The sequence below is a fragment of the Entelurus aequoreus genome, linkage group LG10 (genome assembly GCF_033978785.1).
Source record: "Entelurus aequoreus isolate RoL-2023_Sb linkage group LG10, RoL_Eaeq_v1.1, whole genome shotgun sequence".
NCBI lineage: Eukaryota > Metazoa > Chordata > Actinopteri > Syngnathiformes > Syngnathidae > Entelurus > Entelurus aequoreus.
In genome coordinates, this window is record NC_084740.1 from 6,136,464 (window position 1) to 6,155,041 (window position 18,578).

Genomic DNA, 18,578 nt, shown 5'->3' on the forward strand with positions numbered 1-18,578 from the left:
ACCAAGTCTGTCATGATTAGAACGCACTCGCGTTAGTTTCTGGAAGTAGGAACACACATTTATTGCCGGAAGTCGGAAGTGTGTTGATATGGAAACGAAAATAAATGTATTAAGGAAATAAGTGCCGGAAATGCGTTAAATGACCAGAATAGGGTATATTGAACATATTACATATTGTTATGAACATGTTTGTTATGACATTATACATATATATATATATATATATATATATATATATATATATATATATATATATTGTATATATACATATACAGTATATACATACATATATACATATACATACATATATACATACATATATATATACATATATATACATACATATACACATATATACACATATACAGTATATACATACAGTGTTTCCCATAAACTGCCAAGATACCTGTGGCGGTGGGGGCGTGGCTATGGGCGTGGTCACCATGACATCATCGAGTAATTTGCATAATTTACTACAATGATTTGATTTTCTCTAAAAAGGCTCAAAAAATGTATACTTGCTAATTAATAATAACAGTTTTGTTTAAAACGTACAATATAATTACAACACTTTATGTACATATTTATATACAGATTTGAACAATAAGTTATTCACTGAAATATATTTATTAATTGTGGTTCTTACAAAAAATATATCTTATAAAATATAAAAGCTAAAATGTCTCAAAGCTCTGCCCCTTTAATTAGTGCATACTAAATAATTTGACTTTAGCCTACTACTACAACCATATTATTTACCAGCAACATAAAGTGAAACAGAGGCAGATGTGTCCTGCCACAGTCAGTAACAAATAAACAGAAAACAGTAGTGGTGGTAGATAGACACAGAGCTTCATCAAACATCTGATCCACTGAACAAAGAGCTCCAAAAATCTTGAACTTTAGACTGCCATCGGTTTTACTCCCTACACTTAACCATGTGTTTCCTACTGCCTGCAGACTTTGCACCCTTTGTTATATACACATGTTGTGTTTCTAATATAAATACATTTAATAAAGTCAAATACAAATAAGGCAACAAGAGAAGTATCCTACACTTCTCTTTTGTAAAGTAAATCTGAACAGCCGATATGGGCATCTACATCAACTATATGATTTGCCTGAGAAGCTGGAGAGGACAAAAAAAAAAAAAAAAAAAGTATTTATTTTTTTTATTTTATTTATTTGTGGCGGACATAATTCTTTCGTGGCGGGCCGCCACAAATAAATGAATGTGTGGGAAACCCTGACATATATATATACACATACATATATACATACATATATTAGGGGTGTCCCGATCCAGGTTTTTGCACTTCCGATCCGATACCGATATTGTTTTTGCACTTCCGATCCGATACCGATAATGGCACAATTCCAAAAAAAATAAGTGCAGTTCCCCTTTAAGGCGGTCTGTTTTCCACCCTAATGCAGCGTAAAGTTGCAAAATCCACACCAATCATCAGTCAACACTTAGCCCTTGTCTCGCCATATCTAAGTCTTTTTTGTCCTCCACCATGTCACTAACTCTTTGTTCGTCATTAAGAAGTAATTAGGTGAACAATCATTCTTTTTTTTAATTTTTTACTACATGTTGTTCTCACCTCCAGAGCACCCGCTGTGGCGGAGCAATGGTGCGGAATCAGTGAGGCAGAATGTGGACCCACCTCTCAGTTCTATCTCTCCTTTCATCCATCTGATGGAGGCAGCTGGCTTGCTGCCCATAGCCGTGCAGGTGAGCTCCGTCTCGTTGCCCTCGCTGACCACGTCCTCGCGGCTCTCGATGATTGGGTTTCCTGGAGGCACTGTTGCACAATAATGAGGAAGACACAAAACGTCCATTTTTGTTCTTGGAGTACACATGGCAGATGTTGAAAAAACAATCAGAGACTTTTAGCAACGTGGTTTCCAATTAGCGCTGATTCCTGGACACTCAGCAGCTACAGTATATTATTTTAAATATCTCTATTGTTTGTTCTTGGGCCAGATGATTTAAGATTACATATGTGACATGAAGGGCTTATGTGCAGTAGGTTTTATAATGCCTATTTATTTTTGCAAAAACACTTGAAACTAAGGAAATTATGTTTGGACTTTCCTGTTCCGTTGGAATATTGTTTCGCTTATTTTAGGAAGGATAAAACAATAAAAGTAATACAATTGGTCTAGAGCAGGCCTGGGCAATTATTTTGACTCGGGGGGCCCAAATTTAGAGAAAAAAATGTGTCTGGGGGTTAATATACTGTATCTATCTATGTATAAAAATAAATAAATATATATATATATATATATATATATATATATATATATATATATATATATACATATATATATATACACACACACTACCGTTCAAAAGTTTGGGGGCCATTTTGAGCGTTTAATTGACCCCACAAATGTGATGCTCCAGAAACTCAATCTGCTCAAAGGAAGGTCAGTTTTGTAGCTTCTGTAAGGAGCTAAACTGTTTTCAGATGTGTGAACATGATTGCACAAGGGTTTTCTAATCATCAATTAGCCTTCTGAGCCAATGAGCAAACACATTGTACCATTAGAACACTGGAGTGATAGTTGCTGGAAATGGGCCTCTATACACCTATGTAGATATTGCACCAAAAACCAGACATTTGCAGCTAGAATAGTCATTTACCACATTAGCAATGTATAGAGTGTATTTTTTTAAAGTTAAGACTAGTTTAAAGTTATCTTCATTGAAAAGTACAGTGCTTTTCCTTCAAAAATAAGGACATTTCAATGTGACCCCAAACTTTTGAATGGTAGTATATATATATATATATATATATATATATATATATATATATATATATATATATATATATATATATATATATATATATATATATATACTTATGTATACATACAGTCGTGGTCAAAACTTACATACACTTGTAAACTACTACTCAGTGGCCTAGTGGTTAAAGTGTCCGTCCTGAGATGGGTAGGTTGTGAGTTCAAACCCCGGCCGAGTCATACCAAAGACTATAAAAATGGGAGCCATTACCTCCCTGCTCGGCACTCAGCATCAAGGGTTGGAATTGGGGGTTAAATCACCAAAAATGATTCACGGGCGCGGCCACCGCTGCTGCTCACTGCTCCCCTCACCTCCCAGGGGGTGAACAAGGGGATGGGTCAAATGCAGAGGACAAATTTAACCACACCTAGTGTGTGTGTGACAATCATTGGTACTTTAACATTAAAGAACATAATGTCATGGCTGTCTTGAGTTTCCAATAATTTCTACAACACTTATTTTTTTGTGATAGAGTGATTGGAGCAAATACTGCCATCCACAAGCTTCTGCTTGAATTTTTGACCACTCCTCTTGACAAAATTGATGCAGTTCAGCTAAATGTGTTGGTTTTCTGACATGGACTTGCTTTTTCGGCACACGCTTAAAGGCCTGCTGAAATTTTTTTTAAAAATTTAAACGGGAATAGCAGATCCATTCTATGTGTCATACTTGATCATTTCGCGATATTGCCATATTTTTGCTGAAAGGATTTAGTAGAGAAAATCGACGATAAAGTTCGCAACTTTTGCTCGCTGATAAAAAAGCCTTGCCTGTACAGGAAGTAGCGTGACGTCACAGGAGGTAATATTCCTCACTATTTTCCTTTGTTTACAATGGAGCGAGAGAGATTCGGAGCGACAAAGCGACGATTACCCCATTAATTTGAGCGAGGATGAAAGATTCGTGGATGAGGAACGTTACAGTGAAGAACTACAGGCAGTGCAGGATGTATCTTTTTTCGCTCTGACCGTAACTTAGGTACAAGCTGGCTCATTGGATTCCACACTCTCTCCTTTTTCTATTGTGGATCACGGATTTGTATTTTAAACCACCTCGGATACTATATCCTCTTGAAAATGAGAGTCGAGAACGCGAAATGGACATTCACAGTGACTTTTATCTCCACGACAACAATACATCGGTGACACATTTAGCTAACGTGATAGCATCGTTCTCAAATGCAGATAGAAACAAAATAAATAAATCCCTGACTGGAAGGATAGACAGAAGATCAACAATACTATTAAACCATGTACATGTAACTACACGGTTAATAATTCTCAGCCTGGTAAAGCTTAACAATGCTGTTGCTAACGACGCTAAGGCTAACTTAGCAACTTAGCAACCGGACCTCACAGAGCTATGATAAAAACATTAGCGCTCCACCTACGCCAGCCAGCCCTCATCTGCTCCTCAACAGCCGTGCTCACCTGCGTTCCAGCGATCGACGGCGCGACGAAGGACTTCATCCGTGGGTTTGGCGGCTAGCATCGGCTAGGCGTCTGCTATCCAAGTAAGTAGTCCTTGTTGTGTTGCTACAGCCAGCCGCTAATACACCGATCCCACCTACAACGTTCTTCTTTGCAGCCTCCATTGTTCATTAAACAAATTGCAAAAGATTCACCAACACAGATGTCCAGAATACTGTGGAGTTATGAAATGAAAACAGAGCTTTTTCTACGGGCTCCAAATACTTCCCTTGTCCTCGTGACGTCACACGCATACGTCAGCATAATAAAACGTTTTTAACCGGAAGTGTGGCGGGAAATTTAAAATTGCACTTTATAAGTTAACCCGGCCGTATTGGCATGTGTTGCAATGTTAAGATTTCATCATTAAAATATAAACTATCAGACTGCGTGGTCGGTAGTAGTGGGTTTCAGTAGGCCTTTAAGTCAGGACTTTGGGAAGGCCATTCTAAAACCTTAATTCTAGCCTGATTTAGCCATTCCTTTACCACTTTTGACGTGTGTTTGGGGTCATTGTCCTGTTGGAACACCCAACTGCGCCCAAGACCCAACCTCCGGGCTGATGATTTTAGCTTGTCCTGAAGAATTTGGAGGTAATCCTCCTTTTTCATTGTCCCATTTACTCTCTGTAAAGCACCAGTTCCATTGGCAGCAAAACAGGCCCAGAGCATAATACTACCACCACCATGCTTGACGGTAGGCATGGTGTTCCTGGGATTAAAGGCCTCACCTATTCTCCTCCAAACATATTGCTGGGTATTGTGGCCAAACAGCTCCATTTTTGTTTCACCGGACATCACATGGACAAAGATAAGACTTTCTGGAGGAAAGTTTAGCTGAACTGCACCATTTTGTCAAGAGGAGTAGTTAAAAATGCAAGCAGAAGCTTGCCAGAAGCTTGTGGATGGCTACCAAAAGCGCCTTATTGCAGTGAAACTTGCCAAGGGACATGTAAGCAAATATTAACATTGCGCTATGTATACTTTTGAACCAGCAGATTTGCTCACATTTTCAGTAGACCCATAATAAATTCATAAAAGTAGCAAACTTCATGAATGTTTTTTGTGACCAACAAGTATGTGCTCCAATCACTCTACCACAAAAAAATAAGAGTTGCAGAAATGATTGGAAAGTCAAGACAGCCATGACATGATGTTCTTTACAAGTGTATGTAAACTCTTGACCACGACTGTATGTGTACACAAAACCTCACAATAATGTCTGATTGAAAGCTAAAAACGTATGACAGACCTCTTTCAAAAACGGAATGGAATTTTACATTTTTTTACTGAACGGGACATGAAAATAAAGAATGTGGGATTTATAATATTAACTATGAGCGATAAAACACTAAATATTGACAACATATGAACATCACACCCCCTCTCCATCCACATATTTTACAATCAAGCGAAACGCAACAAAAATGCAAAAAACACAATGAAATATGAACGTGAAGGGTAAAAAAAAACCCCACCTACAATCTGATATACCGTATTTTTCGGACTATAAGTCGCAGTTTTTTTCATAGTTTGGCCGGGGGTGCGACTTATACCCAGGAGCGACTTATGTGTGAAATTATTAACACATTAGCGTAAAATATCAAATAATATTATTTATCTCATTCACGTAAGAGACTAGACGTATAAGATTTCATGGGATTTAGCGATTAGGAGTGACAGATTGTTTGGTAAACGTATAGCATGTTCTATATGTTATAGTTATTTGAATGACTCTTACCATAATATGTTACGTTAACATACCAGGCACGTTCTCAGTTGGTTATTTATGCCTCATATAACGTACACTTATTCAGCCTGTTGTTCACTATTCTTTATTTATTTTAAATTGCCTTTCAAATGTCTTTTTGGTGTTGGCTTTTATCAAATACATTTCCCCCAAAAAAGCGACTTATACTCCAGTGCGACTTATATATATTTTTTCCCTTCTTTATTATGCATTTTCGGCCGGTGCGACTAATACTCCGGAGCGACTTATAGTCCGAAAAATACGGTATCTGATACATCATTAAGCTTTAGAACTTTGTTGTAAAATCTCCTTTCACGTCTTTTCCTGACATCCGCATTTCAGGTTGTGACTTAGATTACCATAGTAATTAATTAGATTACCCTGGTAACTAGTATATCATGCAAAAGCGCAGATTCCAACCATTGAAATACTTTGTATAGTTCAAGACTCACAGTAATTTAAAAACATCACTGCACATCATAATGGCAGCTACAGTTTCCATCTTAAAGATTTTTAAAAAATATTTGGGAATGTCCGGCGGGCCAGATTGAAAGGCTTAAAGGGTCGCATGCCCAGGGCTGGTCCAGAGTCTGGTAAGAAAAAATATTGATGAATACGTAGAGATGCACCGATCAGTATATTTTTATGAAAAGGTGCGTGATCGGCCAAGGCCGATGACAAAAGCTGAGCTGGTTGACACCACAGTATTTTATTTTTGGTCCCCCAGCTGACAAAGACAGCTAGCAGCCTACTGTATATTTATAAACAGTTAGGAGCTGCTCCCCTAAGTTAACAGTCGGCATTGCGGCATATAAACTACATTATATATTATCACTGGAGGACGAGGCTAAACATGTTATACACCGAGTAAGAGCAAAGCAGGCGCAGACAGGAAGGCATGCTAATCACTAAGCTAGCATGGAACAAGACAAGAGGTGCTTAGTCAACTTTAAGAAGTGTAGGTAGAACCATGTTACAACAGAAAGTAAGGAGCTATTAACAGGAAATTAACAAGTATCCGTATTTTTCGGAGTATAAGTCGCACCTGCCGAAAATGCATAATAAAAAAGGAAAAAAAACATAAGTCGCACTGGAGCCCGCCCAAACTATGAAAAAAACTGTGACTTATAGTCCGAAAAATACGGTAATAAGCGTCTACAAAGAAGATACTCAAACGGTGCTCTGTTGCTGTGTAGCGGCCAGGCGTATATTTTCGGGGAGGGTAAATCGATCCATTACTGGTAGCGTCGATACCAAAGGTTGAATCAGTATACCATCAATAATATAGCGATTACAATTTTTTATTTTTTATTCCACTATGAGGAAATACTGAAACCACGGTCGTGTGTTGTTATGCCAAAAGTTGGTCCACTTAAAAAGTTAAAGTACCAATGATTGCCACACACACACACTAGGTGTGGCAAAATTTTTCTCTGCATTTGACCCATCACCCTTGATCACCCCCTGGGAGGTGAGGGGAGCAGTGGGCAGCAGCGGTGGCCACGCCCAGGAATCATTTTTGGTGATATTTTAACCCCCAATTCCAACCCTTGATGCTGAGTGCCAAGCAGGGAGGTAATGGCTCCCATTTTTATAGTCTTTGGTATGACTCGGCCGGGCTTTGAACTCACAACCTACCGATCTCAGGGCGGACACTCTAACAACTAGGCCACAGTCACAGCTACGACCATTAGCCGTGTTGTTAGCATTCCGTCTTGTTAGAGTGTCCTGCATTGTCCTGGAATGTCTTGTCTTTTTACATTACTCACACCAAAAGGCTCCCCAATGTGGGGATGTGTCATTGATGAGGCAGGAGCGAATCAAAAAGTTGTTCTGCTAAAACATGTTCAACTTGAAGATACAGTAGTGCCAAGATTACCGTATTTTTCGGACTATAAGGCACACTTTAAATCTTTTAATTTTCTCAAAAATCAACAGTGCGCCTTATAAGCCGGTGCGCCTAATGTACGGCATAATTCTGGTTGTGCTTACTGACCTTGAAGCAATTTTATTTGGTACATGGTATTATGATAAGTGTGACCAGTAGATGGCAGCCATACATAAGAGATATGTGTAGACTGCAATATGATGGCAGTAAACAACACCTAAACTTTAAATGTTCTATTGAAAATATAGAACATTACACACGGCACTCAAAAATCTAACAAAATGTTTTTAGTAGGACTTTGGGAAGCTACGAAGCCGCACCGCTTGATGGATTGTACTGTGCTTCAACATACGAGTATTACTATGGTGTGTGTATAAGGACCGTGAAATGGCACCTGTTAGCAGACATATTACCTGGCGTTTTGTTTCGCGATATTATGCAAAACCAACTTTTCTTATCTTATCTGGTACCTGCTGATGTGTATTTGGGATCTGCATAAGTCCTGAAAATGTGCGCGTGTCCGCAATTGTAGTCAATAAGCTTCTTCTTTTTCTCTATCTTCTTATGTGGCATTCATCTTCCGCTGTTGCCATTTCTAATATAAAGTCGTGTAAAGTTCTTACTTATATCTAGGGATGTCCGATAATATCGGACTGCCGATATTATCGGCCGATAAATGCTTTAAAATTTAATATCGGAAATTATCGGTATCGGTTTCAAAATTATCGGTATCGGTTTCAAAAACTAAAATGTATGGCTTTTTAAAACGCTGCTGTGTACACGGACGTAGGGAGAAGTACAGAGCGCCAATAAACCTTAAAGGCACTGCCTTTGCGTGCCGGCCCAGTCACATAATATCTACGGCTTTTCACACACACAAGTGAATGCAAGGCATACTCGGTCAACAGCCATACAGGTCACACTGAGGGTGCCCGTATAAACAACTTTAACACTGTTATAAATATGCGCCACACTGTGAACCCACACCAAACAAGAATGACAAACACATTTCGGGAGAACATCCGCATCGAAACACAACAAACACAACAGAACAAATACCCAGAACCCCTTGCAGCACTAACTCTTCCGGGACGCTAAAATATACACCCCCCGCTACCACCTGCCCCAAATCCCCGCCCACCTCAACCTCCTCATGCTCTCTCTGGGAGAGCATATCCCAAATTCCAAGCTGCTGTTTTGAGGCATGTTAAAAAAAATTATGCACTTTGTGACTTCAATAATAAATATGGCAGTGCCATGTTGGCATTTTTTTCCCATAACTTGAGTTGATTTATTTTGGAAAACCTTGTTACATTGTTTAATGCATCCAGCGGGGCATCACAACAAAATTAGGCATAATAATGTGTTAATTCCACGACTGTATATATCGGTTGATATCGGAATCGGTCATTAAGAGTTGGACAATATCGGCAAAAAAGCCATTATCGGACATCTATAGTTATTGATTGAAGTAAAGTGTGAATGTCATTAAAACAGTTAGCGCCATCTTTTGACACTAATAGGACCCTTTAATGCGCCTTATAATCCGGTGCGCCTTTTGTATGAAAAAAGACCTGAATAGACCCGCTTATAGCCAGTGCGCCTTTTAATCCAGTGCACCCTATGGTCCAAAAAATATGGTATCTTACCCTTAGTTCACCCTTGATTTAATTTAGGCCAAAAATATGCTTTTTTTTAATATACAGTATACACTACTGTTAAAAAGTTTGGGGTCACATTGAAATGTCCTTATTTTTGAAGGAAAAGCACTGTACTTTTCAATGAAGATAACTTTAAACTAGTCTTAACTTTAAAGAAATACACTCTATACATTGCTAATGTGGTAAATGACTATTCTAGCTGCAAATGTCTGGTTTTTGGTGCAATATCTACATAGGTGTATAGAGGCCCATTTCCAGCAACTATCACTCCAGTGTTCTAATGGTACAATGTGTTTGCTCATTGGCTCAGAAGGCTGATTGATGATTAGAAATACCTTGTGCAATCATGTTCACACATCTGAAAACAGTTTAGCTCGTTACAGAAGCTACAAAACTGACCTTCCTTTGAGCAGATTGAGTTTCTGGAGCATCACATTTGTGGGGTCAATTAAACGCTCAAAATGGCCAGAAAAAGAGAACTTTCATCTGAAACTCGACAGTCTATTCTTGTTCTTAGAAATGAAGGCTATTCCACAAAATTGTTTGGGTGACCCTAAACTTTTGAACGGTAGTGTGTATATATATTTTTTTTAAGCCGCGATGTCGTGAAGCTGCAATTTTTATTCAGCCTTTAAGAGCGCAGACACATTGAAATGAATGCATCTTCCCCGCATACGTTTCAAGTTGACCTTTAGGCGTGGACGAGCGTTAAATACTATGAAATGTTTTCGTATGAACTTTTCTGTCAGTAAACTTCTTTGCGGCGTCTCCTGGTATCCAAAAAAAAAGGTCAGCGCGGTTGAAAAGATTGCACAGTTTGAGAAGTTTGCTGCATTCATCTTTAAAACGCTGAAACGGGTTGAATGAGTGGAGATTTAAATATGAAAACCGTATTCCCGTGTTAGGCCAAATAACCCCTCCATGCTTGGAAAGCGGGATACTTTCCCTTTATTGCTCGAATTAGTCATCGGGCTGAACTCTAGTCACTTGAAAGCCAAATGTCAGCGGGGGAGTTCATTCCAAGGACTCTTCAATACAACCCTAAGTTCGGGATAGAACTGCAGCTACTGTGGGCCTCAATTGTACAAGTAAAGTAATTACTTTAAAGGGCTTTTAATGCCTTTCAGTCCCTCCCGGGATGTCGGCGTGTATCATAAAGCCTAACTAGAGTCATTTTACTGCAAAGCATCAGCGCGGAGGCACAGCTGACTCTCAAAGGGGAACAGTTTTGGACCAGCCAAGTCAACATTCAGGAGGATTCACAGAGTCAACACAGCTGCCAGAACCGACGCGGACGACGCCATCGGATTCAGCATCTGCTCCTTTTCCGTCGGGCTGCCGAGCGCTGAGGACGCCTAATTGGCTGACATTTTAGTTTCTGGTGCTACAGATAACAGGATCAAAGATGACTACGTATTCAGATTCGCCTGCCGTAATGCAGCAGGATACGTGTGAGAGGAGGGGTTAGATCAGACCTAGGCAAAATACGGCTCGCAGGCCACGTGTGGCCCATTAAGATTTTCAATCCGGCCCACCGGACATTCTACATTTTTTTAAACCTTTAACATCAAAACTGTAGCCGCCATTATGATGTGCAGTGCTGTTTTTAAATGACCGTAAGTCTTGAACTATATATAGAAAGTATTTCAATGGTTGAAATCTGCACTTTTGGGTGCTCTAGGAGTTATTACAGTAATCTACGTCACAGCAGCTCAGACCAGGAACAAAGCACAGTGGGTGGGGTTTGTTTTCAGAGCCGCCAGCCCGAAACGCGTGTGTCAGAAACAGATGCGGAAGCAGATTTTTACGTGTTTATTGTAGGTGTTTAGTACACTTTACATTCATATTTTGCTGTTTTGTTACATTTGTGTTGCGTTTTGCTTGATTATAAAATATACACAACATACGAGGAGCTGGTCTGAGAAGTAAAAGAGGAGCGACGTTCATATGTTGTTAATATTCAGTGTTCCATTGTTCATAGTTAATATTCTAAATCCCACGTAAAAGAGGAGCGACTTTCATATGTTGTTAATATTCAGTGTTTTATTGGTCATAGTTAATATTATAAATCCAACGTAAAAGAGGAACGATGTTCATATGTTGTTAATATTCAGTGTGTTATTGGTCATAGTTTTAATATTGTAAATCCCACATAAAAGAGGAGCGACGTTCATATGTTGTTAATATTCAGTGTTTTATTGTTCATAGTTAATATTGTGAATCCCACATAAAAGAGGAGCGATGTTCATATGTTGTTAATATTCAGTGTGTTATTGGTCATAGTTTTAATATTCTAAATCCCACGTAAAAGAGGAGCGACGTTCATATGTTGTTAATATTCAGTGTTTTATTGGTCATAGTTAATATTATAAATCCAACGTAAAAGAGGAACGATGTTCATATGTTGTTAATATTCAGTGTGTTATTGGTCATAGTTTTAATATTGTAAATCCTACATAAAAGAGGAGCGACGTTCATATGTTGGTAATATTCAGTGTTTTATTGGTCATAGTTACAATTGTAAATCCCACATAAAACAGGAGCGATGTTCATTTGTTGTTAATATTCAGTGTTTTATTGGTCAGAGTTAATATTGTAAATCCCACCTAAAAGAGGAGCGACGTTCATATGTTGTTAATATTCAGTGTTTTATTTGTCATAGTTAATATTGTAAATCCCACATAAAAGAGGAGCGAAGTTCATATGTTCTTAATATTCAGTGTTTTATTGGTCATAGTTACAATTGAAAATCCCACATAAAAGAGGAGCGATGTTCATATGTTGTTAATATTCAGTGTTTTATTGGTCATAGTTAATATTGTAAATCACACATAAAAGAGGAGCAATGTTCATATGTTATTAATATTCAGTGTTTTATTGTTCATAGTTAATATTGTAAATCCCACGTAAGAGGAGCGACGTTCAAATGTTATTAATATTCAGTGTGTTATTGGTCATAGTTAATAGTGCAAATCCCACTTTCTTTATTTTCATGTACATTTTGGGTGTCCCATTCAGTAAAAAACTGTAAAATCGCATTCCTTTTTTTGAGTGGTCTGTCATAACTTTTTTAGAACTCTATCGGACATTGTGACTTTTGGTATTAGTGTTCCTGAAAAAAAAGGGACCTAAACACACATACTGTACAGCAGGTTTTTACAGCTAAATGTGTATATATAATTTATACACACATACACATTGGCCCCCCCAAACACATGATTTCTCTCAATGTGGCCCCCGAGTCAAAATATTTGGGATAGAGAGAGTGCATACCCAGGACGGTGATGTCTGCGTAGGCCTCCTGAGGTGGGTCAGTGTAGAGCTGGCAGACGTAGCGTCCCTCGTCGGAGAGTGACACGTTGGACAGAGACACCCGCAGTTCGTTGTCAGAGAAATTGACCAGCTGGAACCGACTGTCCTTTAGGGCTGTGGGGGACACACACACACCAGACTATGAGTGAGGGAACACACAAATGTGACGGGGAAAAAAAAATCCCCGATAGGCGGCAGGAAGACAAAGTGGAGGAGAAAATGAGAGAGGAGGGGAACGGGGGTAAGGGGGATAGTTTTATAGGCTCTCTCCTTAATTGAGTCAGAGAAAAGTGGGCTTCAAAATGATTCATACCAGCGGATTTATAAAGTATAGCTTCACAGTCTGTGTGAGCAGCGCTCATGAGGACTGCTAACAAGCCGGCAACTCTTAAACAGCCTGCTGCTCCTCGTCATGGATGGATGCATCACACCCCCTTTCCAAAACACTTTATAGAAATGAAAGCTACGTGTATTCAAGTAGTTCGGGTAATAACATTTTACTGGACGACGGTGCATTTAAAAAAGTGTTTACAGCAACGCGTGACTCCCTAATGGGGAAAGATCATTTCGGCCAATCAGAGACATGAAGAAAGGTATTTGTGGTGAAGTGAAGTGATTTATATTTATATAGCGCTTTTTTCTAGTGACTCAAAGCGCTTTACATGGTGAAACCCAATATCTAAGTTACATTTTTAAACCAGTGTGGGTGGCACTGGGAGCAGGTAGGTAAAGTGTCTTGCCCAAGGACACGACGACAGTGACTCGGATGGCAGAAGCAGGGATCGAACCTGGAACCCTCAAGTTTCTGGCACGGCCACTCTACCAACCGAGCTACACCGCCCCCATACTGTGAAGGCAATATAAAAAAAACAACAACGGAGACTCATGGAAAGGAATACGGAGTTACTCTCCGATATCTTCTTTAAGTACAGAGTTCACAAACGAGATAGTAAAAGAAATAAAACGGAAGCTAAAATTTGAAACCGTATTTTACGGACCATAGAGCACACCGGATTATAGGGCGCACTGCCGATGAATGGTATATTTTCGATCTTTTTTCATATATAAAGGCACACCGGATTATAGGGCGCAATAAATGAGTCATATTATTATTATTTTTCTAAATGTAAAACACTTCCCTGTGGTCTACATCAGTGTTTTTCAACCACTAGTGTGCCGTGAGATACAGTCTGGTGTGCCGTGGGAGATTAAGTAATTTCACCTATTTGGGTTACAAATATTTTTTGCAAACCAGTAATTATAATCCGCAAATAATGTGCCGTTGTTGAGTGTTGGTGCTGTCTAGAGCTCGGCAGAGTAACCATGTAATACTCTTCCATATCAGTAGGTGGCAGCCAGCAGCTAATTGCTTTGTAGATGTCGGGAACACGTGTGTAAGACGACAATGGTTTGTCGTGATCACAATATGCAGGCGGTAAAAAGGTGTCTAATGCTTAAACCAAAAATAAACAAAAGGCGAGTGCCGCTAAGAAAAGGCATTGAAGCTTAGGGAAGGCTACGTAGAACGAAACTAAAATTGAACTGGCGACAAAGTAAACAAAAACAGAATGCTGGATGACAGCAAAGACTTACTGTGGAGCAAAGACGGTGTCCACAGAGTACATCCGTACATGACATGACAATCAACAATGTCCCCACAAAGAAGGATAAATACAACTGAAATATTCTTGATTGCTTAAAACAAAGCAGGTGCGGGGAATATCGCTCAAAGAAAGACATGAAACTGCAACAGAAAAAAAATACCAAAAAACAAGAAAAGCCACCAAAATAGGAGCGCAAGACAAGAACTAAAACAGTATGCACGGGAGCACAACCAAACAACTCCAAATAAGTCAGGGTGTGATGTGACAGGTGGTGACAGTACACCTACTTTGAGACAAGAGCTATATTGATGCATGCTTGGTTATGGTTTAAAGTAATTTCCAACAATTGCGACAACGACTTTTTATTGTCTACTGAGTTTAATTTCTTAATGATTTCTGCTGGTGGTGTGCCTCCTGATTTTCTCAATGAAAAGAATGTGCCTTGGCTCAAAAAAGGTTGAAAAACACTGGTCTACATAACATGGAATGGTGGTTCTTTGGTCAAAATGTTGCATAGATGATGTTTTACACATTACTGCCTTCGGTAATAGCACCATTCCCAAATTATGTCGGCTCTATTGATAAACTCACTAACAACTTTGACGATGCCTTGCGCGAAATTATTGATAGTATAGCACCGCTAAAGCAAAAAAGGGCCCCTAAAAGGCGCACCCCATGGTTTACAGAAGAAATTAGAGCTCATAAATTATCATGTAGAAAACTGGAACGCAAATGGCGCGCGACTAAACTTGAGGTTTTCCATCAAGCATGGAGTGATAGTTTAATAACTTATAAACGCATGCTTACCTTAGCTAAAGCTAAATACTACTCAAATCTCATCCGCCTCAACAAAAACGATCCTAAATTTCTGTTTAGTACAGTAGCATCGCTAACCCAACAAGGGACTCCTCCCAGTAGCTCCACCCACTCGGCAGATGATTTTATGAATTTCTTTAATAAGAAAATAGAACTCATTAGAAAGGAGATTAAAGACAACGCATCCCAGCTACAACTGGGCTCTATTAACACAAATACGACTGTATATACGACGGACACTGCCCTCCAAAATAGTCTCTCTATTTTTGATGAAATAACATTAGAGGAATTATTACAGCGTGTAAGTGGGATAAAACAAACAACATGTTTACTTGACCCACTTCCTGGGAAACTTATCAAGGAACTGTTTGTATTATTAGGTCCATCAGTGTTAAATATTATAAACTTATCACTTTCCTCCGGCACTGTTCCCCTAGCATTCAAAAAAGCGGTTATTCATCCTCTGCTCAAAAGACCTAACCTCGATCCTGACCTCATGGTAAACTACCGACCGGTCTCCCACCTTCCGTTTATTTCCAAAATTCTCGAAAAAACTGTTGCACAGCAGCTAAATGAACACTTAGTGACTAACAATCTCTGTGAACCTTTTCAATCCGGTTTCAGGGCAAATCACTCTACGGAGACAGCCCTCGCAAAAATGACTAATGATCTATTGCTAACGATGGATTCTGATGCGTCATCTATGTTGCTGCTTCTTGATCTTAGCGCCGCTTTCGATACCGTCGATCATAATATTTTATTAGAGCGTATCAAAACACGTATTGGTATGTCAGACTTAGCCTTGTCTTGGTTTAACTCTTATCTTACTGACAGGATGCAGTGCGTCTCCCATAACAATGTGACCTCGGACTATGTCAAGGTAACGTGCGGAGTTCCCCAGGGTTCGGTTCTTGGCCCTGCACTCTTTAGTATTTACATGCTGCCGCTGGGTGACATCATACGCAAGTACGGTGTTAGCTTTCACTGTTATGCTGATGACACTCAACTCTACATGCCCCTAAAGCTGACCAACACGCCGGACTGTAGTCAGCTGGAGGCGTGTCTTAATGAAATTAAACAATGGATGTCCGCTAACTTTTTGCAACTCAACGCTAAGAAAACGGAAATGCTGATTATCGGTCCTGCTAGACACCAACATCTATTTAATAATACCACCTTAACATTTGACAACCAAACAATTAAACAAGGAGACTCGGTAAAGAATCTGGGTATTATCTTCGACCCAACTCTCTCGTTTGAGTCACACATTAAGAGTGTTACTAAAACGGCCTTCTTTCATCTCCGTAATATCGCTAAAATTCGTTCCATCTTGTCCACTAGCGACGCTGAGATCATTATTCATGCGTTCGTTACGTCTCGTCTCGATTACTGTAATGTATTATTTTCGGGCCTCCCTATGTCTAGCATTAAAAGATTACAGTTGGTACAAAATGCGGCTGCAAGGCTTTTGACAAAAACAAGAAAGTTTGATCATATTACGCCTATACTGGCTCACTTGCACTGGCTTCCTGTGCACTTAAGATGCGACTTTAAGGTTTTACTACTTACGTATAAAATATTACACGGTTTAGCTCCAGCCTATCTCGCCGATTGTATTGTACCATATGTCCCGGCAAGAAATCTGCGTTCAAAGAACTCCGGCTTATTAGTGATTCCCAGAGCCAAAAAAAAGTCTGCGGGCTATAGAGCGTTTTCTATTCGGGCTCCAGTACTCTGGAATGCCCTCCCGGTAAAAGTTAGAGATGCTACCTCAGTAGAAGCATTTAAGTCCCATCTTAAAACTCATTTGTATAATCTAGCCTTTAAATAGACCCCCCCTTTTTTAGACCAGTTGATCTGCCGTTTCTTTTCTTCTCTCCTCTTCTCCCCTGTCCCTTGCGAGGGGGAGTTGCATAGGTCCGGTGGCCATGGATGAAGTGCTGGCTGTCCAGAGCCGGGACCCCGGGTGGACCACTAGCCTGTGCATCGGTTGGGGACATCTCTGCGCTGCTGACCCGTCTCCGCTCGGGATGGTTTCCTGTTGGCCCCGCTGTGGACTGGACTCCCGCTGATGTGTTGGATCCACTGTGGACTGGACTTTCACAATGTTATGTCAGACCCACTCGACATCCGTTGCTTTCGGTCTCCCCTAGAGGGGGGGGGTTACCCACATATGCGGTCCTCTCCAAGGTTTCTCATAGTCATTCACCGACGTCCCACTGGGGTGAGTTTTTCCTTGCCCGTATGTGGGCTCTGTACCGAGGATGTCGTTGTGGCTTGTACAGCCCTTTGAGACACTTGTGATTTAGGGCTATATAAATAAACATTGATTGATTGATTGATCTTCAAGCCGCTTTCTGACAGTCGCTTCAGGATGCGCCGTTTTGTGGGCGCTCTTATTTACGTGGCTCACCTTCGCCAGCGTCTTCTCCCCGTCATCTTTGTTGTAGCGGTGTAGCGTGCAAGGACGGGAGTGGAAGAAGTGTCAAAAGATGGCGCTAACTGTTTTAATGACATTCAGACTTTACTTCAATCAATAACGGAGCAGCATCTCCTCATCCGCCGGAAATGTGTACCGTGAAAAACCGTCCGACCCTAACTCTCTAATAACTAAAGTTACCTGGGTGAATAATGTTAACTCACTACGTTTTAGCGCTTTCGTGGTGAGTTTACTGACAGATATAAGTAAGAACTTTACACTACTTTATATTAGAAATGGCAACAGCGGAGGATGAATGTCCCATAAGATAGAGGAAAAGAAGAAGCTTATCAACTACGGTGTCGGCTCGGACTTACGCAGATCCCAAATACAGATCAGCAGGTACCAGAAGGTAAGAAAAGTTGCTTTTGCATAATATTGCGAAACAAAACACCAGATAATATGTCTTATCTTATACACACACCATAATAATACTCCTATGTTGAAGCACAGTACAATCCATCAAGCGGTGTGGCTTCGTAGCTTACCAAAGTGTTACTAAAACATTTTGATATATTTTTGAGCGCCGTGTGTAATGTTCTATATTTTCAATGGAACATATAACATTTTGGTGTCGTTTACTTGAGTCGTATTGCAGTCTAAACGTATCTCTTATGTGTGACACTTATCATTTCACCATGAACCAAATAAAATAGCTTCGAGGTCAGGAAGCACATCCAAAATTATCCCGCACATTAGGCGCACCGGGTTATAAGGCGCACTGTCGAGTTTTGAGAAAATGAAAGGATTTTAAGTGCGCCATATAGTCAACATACAACATCGATTTT

General features: G+C 39.8%; 1 protein-coding gene across 8 annotated transcripts in view; it reads right to left on the bottom strand.

Annotated features, from left to right (window-relative positions):
• cadm1b (cell adhesion molecule 1b) overlaps positions 1-18,578 on the bottom strand; it is a 621,285-nt gene that overhangs the window by 149,350 nt on the left and 453,357 nt on the right. For all 8 annotated transcript variants that reach the window (XM_062059921.1, XM_062059918.1, XM_062059920.1 and 5 more), the window contains 2 exons: positions 12,853-13,005; positions 1,668-1,805 (listed from right to left, as the gene is read on the bottom strand). In XM_062059921.1, the coding sequence (XP_061915905.1) occupies positions 1,668-1,805; positions 12,853-13,005 (291 nt within the window). The remainder of the gene's footprint in view (positions 1-1,667; positions 1,806-12,852; positions 13,006-18,578) is intronic.